Source organism: Brassica napus, chromosome C5, assembly GCF_020379485.1.
Source record: "Brassica napus cultivar Da-Ae chromosome C5, Da-Ae, whole genome shotgun sequence".
Taxonomy (NCBI): domain Eukaryota; kingdom Viridiplantae; phylum Streptophyta; class Magnoliopsida; order Brassicales; family Brassicaceae; genus Brassica; species Brassica napus.
Window position 1 is genome coordinate 30144623 of NC_063448.1, and position 4248 is coordinate 30148870.

Sequence of the window (4248 nt, forward strand, 5' to 3'; positions counted from 1 at the left end):
ATTATCTCATGAAAACGGTTGCAGAAGTCAGAGCGGTGAAATCTCAGATTCACCACGCCACTAGCACCGCGCCCGAGATCGATCTGCGGCTCGAGGAATCTCGAAAAACGCCCTTTACTACCCACATCACCGGAACTAGGGTTTCAGATCCTGGAAAGATCAAGGTAACGCCTTACGACGGTACGACCGATCCAAGGGTACATCTGCAGGCTTTCCAGATCGCAATGGGGAGAGCCAAATTCGGATAAAGCGAAAGAGATGCTGGCGAATGCTCTTCGTCGAAAACCTCCAAGGAGCAGCACTCGAATGGTTCTCTCACCTGAAGCGAAATGCCATCGGAAGCTTTCGCAAACTCGCCTCGGAGTTTCTCAAGCAGTACTCTATGTTCATAGACCGAGAAAGCTCTGATGTCGATCTCTGGAGCATGGCCCAGGGAGAGGACGAACCTCTCCGCGACTTCATAAAACGGTTTAAGATCGTCATGGCTAGAATCAGCGGAATAAGTGACAAAGTAGCAGTAGACGCGCTCCGTAAGACACTCTGGTACAAGTTAAAGATCAGGAAGTGGATAACCTTGGATAAGCCGCGTACGATTAAGGACGCGCTCCGTAAAGCCACGGACTACATAATCATCAAAAAAGAGACGAAAGTCTTGTCGCAAAAACAAAGGCTCACAAAGACATCGTCGAAGGATCCCGGGTCGGATCAGAAACCTAAAAGGAGAAACCCTCTAACGACAAAAACGTCCACCACGGGGAAGACGAGACCCAGGGAGCGCATAACTACGCCATCAACTCCGGACCGGAGCAAAGCTGGACGACAGGTAATACATGGACCCGAAATCCGAATTACGACGAGAACGCCTTTTGTGACTTTCACCAGGCCCGCGGCCACTCGACCGTAAACTTCAAGGTTCTCGGTGCCAGGTTGGCCGCAAAGCTGCTCGCGGGAGAACTCACCGAAGTATCAAGCTTAAAAGATCTCGTCCGCGATTCAGACCGCCCTCCGAGAAATGATAAGGCCCCTCAAACGGAGAACTCTTTCCAAGGAAACAATTAAGGATAGAAGCGCGGGAGAAGGCAGGACGAGAAGGGCAATGACAATAGTCTCCGCGGAGTCAACATGATCATCGGAGGATCGCAGTACTGCAGTGATACCATCTCCGCCATCAAAGCTTATGAGAGCAAGGCTGAGACGAGCGCAAATTCGCTAACATGGTCTGCGCCAAGGGACTTCCCGAAAGGAGTGATCACTTTCGACGAAGAAGAGGCCGGCGGGATCGATCAGCCCCACTGCGATCCGTTCGTGATCGATCTCGTGATAAGAGATCTCGAGGTCGCGAGAGTTGTCATCGACACGAGTACCACGGTCAATGTCATCTTCCACGATACTCTTAAAAGGATGAACGTCGAGCAAGGAGAAGTCGTACCATTTCCCAAGACGCTAACCGGTTTCGAGGGCACGACATTTATGACTCTCAGATCGATCAAACTGCCCATTACGGCGAAGGAAGTCACAAAGATCATCGATTTCGCAGTCGTTGACCACCCGGCCACCTACAACGCCATCATGGGCACGCCTTGGCTAAACGCCATGAAAGCAGTCCCGTCGACTTATCACTTAGGCATCAAATTCCCAACTCATAACGGTATCGCCGCGACCTGGGGATCCCAAACACTGTCGAGACGCTGCTTCCTGGCCGAACACAAGCTACGGCAAATCACAACCATCGTGATGGTAAAGCCCAAACGGGCAAAGCTAATTCAGACATCAACTAAAAACTCTTCGAAAAAGATGATCCAGAATCGTCAACTCAAGCAACGGCCAAAGAATAACCAGTTTCGAAGCCTAACGCTTCTACCCAACCGGAGGAAACAAACCCGGTAAAAGACGCCGATCCTTCAACTAACGCGACCGATGCAGTAGCCGAGTAAACACACTCGCACAAACAAGCAGAACTACGAGATGGCTTGATCCCCGAAAGGGGTACGTAGGCAGCTTGTCCAAGGACGAGTTCAGCTATCCCCCCCCTCTCAAAAAGGGGGTGGGGGGCAGTGGGTACATATAAGAATACTCGTATATTTCGGCAATAAAGACTTTGTTAATATCTCTCTCGGAAAAACATCTTGTTATACCTTCGGAAAACATCCGCATACGAGCAAAACCATTATTGAACGAAAACAAAAACTCGCGAAAAATCGTCACACCTCAAAACGGATAAACTCCACACTAGCCTATCCTAAAAAGAATAAAAAGCGTCACATCGATTAAAAGCATCGCCAAAATCTACAGATTCGTACCGTCGATTCCAACTCTCGACCAAATCACAATCTCAGACATGTTACTAACATGAAGTGTGTTCTCGAAAAAATAAGCGAGATGTCGCCTATATCTTCGAGAATATGCTCCCAGGCCGTTCGCGACTAAAAAATTGCAAACGCTTATCGATTGACCCCGCCAAGCACTTTATCCGTCCTAAACAAACGCATTTAGACCTATCCTAAGGATAAGTCCTCTTACATCTGATTAGGATAAAATAGCGCGCTATAAAAGAAATCTGAAATTTTGGTCGGCACTTTCGGGAGACTTAAAAATTGTCCTCGAAGAGATGCTCGATTCCTACCATACAAGTCACGTAAGCCGAGAACATATCGTGGAATTTAAAGCGGGATGGAATAAGGTCGAAAACGATACGGGAAATGTAAGTCGAAGTAGTCATCGCACCCCCTAAAGCCGTGACTAGACCTTGGTCTAATCCTAAACCCAGCACACTGGTCTCTAACGTCTCAAGGCATGATATCGAAAGATACGAGATCCTGAAAGCATGTCTCTTTGTCCACATCTAAACGCCATCGAAACTTTGAGAATTTCTCAAACATCTCGGAGGAGAAACGAACAGGACGATCCACAACAAAAAAGATAAGGAGCGAGATGACGACTCGAATCCTTCGCCCTACACTTAACAAAAACCCAAACATTCTTGAAACTTTTTTATATAAAGATTACGAATTACACAACGGCCTGTAAACGGCAGGGATTCTAAGCCACACACGGCCAGTCCCATTACATAAAACACGGCCACACTCGGCCGAAAACAAACCAACAATAAAAATATGATACAAGGGAACACTTTCCCAATAAGTCACAGAAGGCCTCACCGATCAACCATCAATATTGAAGTACCCAGTCATCGATCCCCCCACCAAGTAATCGTCGACATTAAGGGGAGCCACCGGCTGGTTCACTTCGCCCCTCTCGTCAGGAACTCCTGTCTCAGCTTCCACCGTATCAGGAGAAACATGAATCGTCTCCTATTGCTTCCAAATATTTTCCTCGATCTGAGGAATCGTGAAATCTCGGGCTCTCTCATTCATGCGCCGAGTTTGCCTCGCATTCTCGACGTCGTACGAATAATCAGCAGCCTGCGTGAGGAACAGTCCGCCCACACTGCCGTGGCACTCGCGATCCCCAGAAGCTTTATAACCTCCTTAAGCTCCCCGAACTCGTAAGAGAACTGGTCGCGACGAGTCTTCATAATCTCGGCCATCTCTCTCCTTCCTCGCCTATGGGCACGACGGATCTCCGTCACAACCAATCTTCCTTCATCACGCTGAGAACGCTCCAGCTCGTTCGTCAAATGAGCGATTTCTTTGTCGGCCTTCTCGGCCCTGAATTTCGCCATGCGAGCCTGCTGGATGCTCGCATCCTGGATGCTCGCATCAAGGGCTCGGTTCATCACGAGAAGACCGTGCAAAAACTCCCAAAGCCAAGAAAAGTTCGCCATAAAAAAAATGAAAAATGAGTGTTCAAAGCTTACCCCGTTGACCAGCCTCGACGCCTTGGTAAACTCTGGCCCTTTGTCGGATCCAACTTCGGCCTCTGGAGGGTTAGAACCAAGCAACTCTTCAAGGTCGAACAGCTCACCATCAAAATAATTTCCGACGAGAGTTTCGGGAAAGCATCCCCCGCCGACTTCGTCATCATCAACGACTATGTGTTTGCTCTTGCGGTTCCTCGACCTCTCTACTGGAGCCTCACACGGAATGAACCCATCCATGCTTGGCTCATCCTCTTCTTCAATTGGCAAATCAGGCTGAAATCGGGAGCGGTTGAGAGCGACAGCATGACGAACCCGTTTCGGGGTAAATGTAGCCCAATAGAAGTCACCACTGCAGAGTAAACCTATAATGGTATTCAAGCCATCCGAAGCTGGTGGAAAGGGATTGGACTCTACAAAAATGAGAAACG

At 48.7% G+C, this 4248-nt stretch overlaps 1 protein-coding gene across 1 annotated transcript; it reads left to right on the forward strand.

Annotated features, from left to right (window-relative positions):
- Nucleotides 1–268: 268 nt before the first annotated feature.
- On the forward strand, nt 269–1059 carry LOC106373403. Its single transcript, XM_013813577.1, has 2 exons — nt 269–823; nt 883–1059. The coding sequence occupies exons 1-2, from the start codon at nt 269–271 to the stop codon at nt 1057–1059; spliced, it is 732 nt and encodes a 243-aa protein (XP_013669031.1).
- Nucleotides 1060–4248: the final 3189 nt, after the last annotated feature.

Coding starts and splice junctions, on each gene's coding strand:
- LOC106373403 (XM_013813577.1), top strand. CDS start 269: ATGCTCTTCGTCGAAAACCTCCAAGGAGCAGCACTCGAATGGTTCTCT. Junction 824..882: donor GGAGCAAAGCTGGACGACAG/GTAATACATGGA, acceptor GACTTTCACCAG/GCCCGCGGCCACTCGACCGT.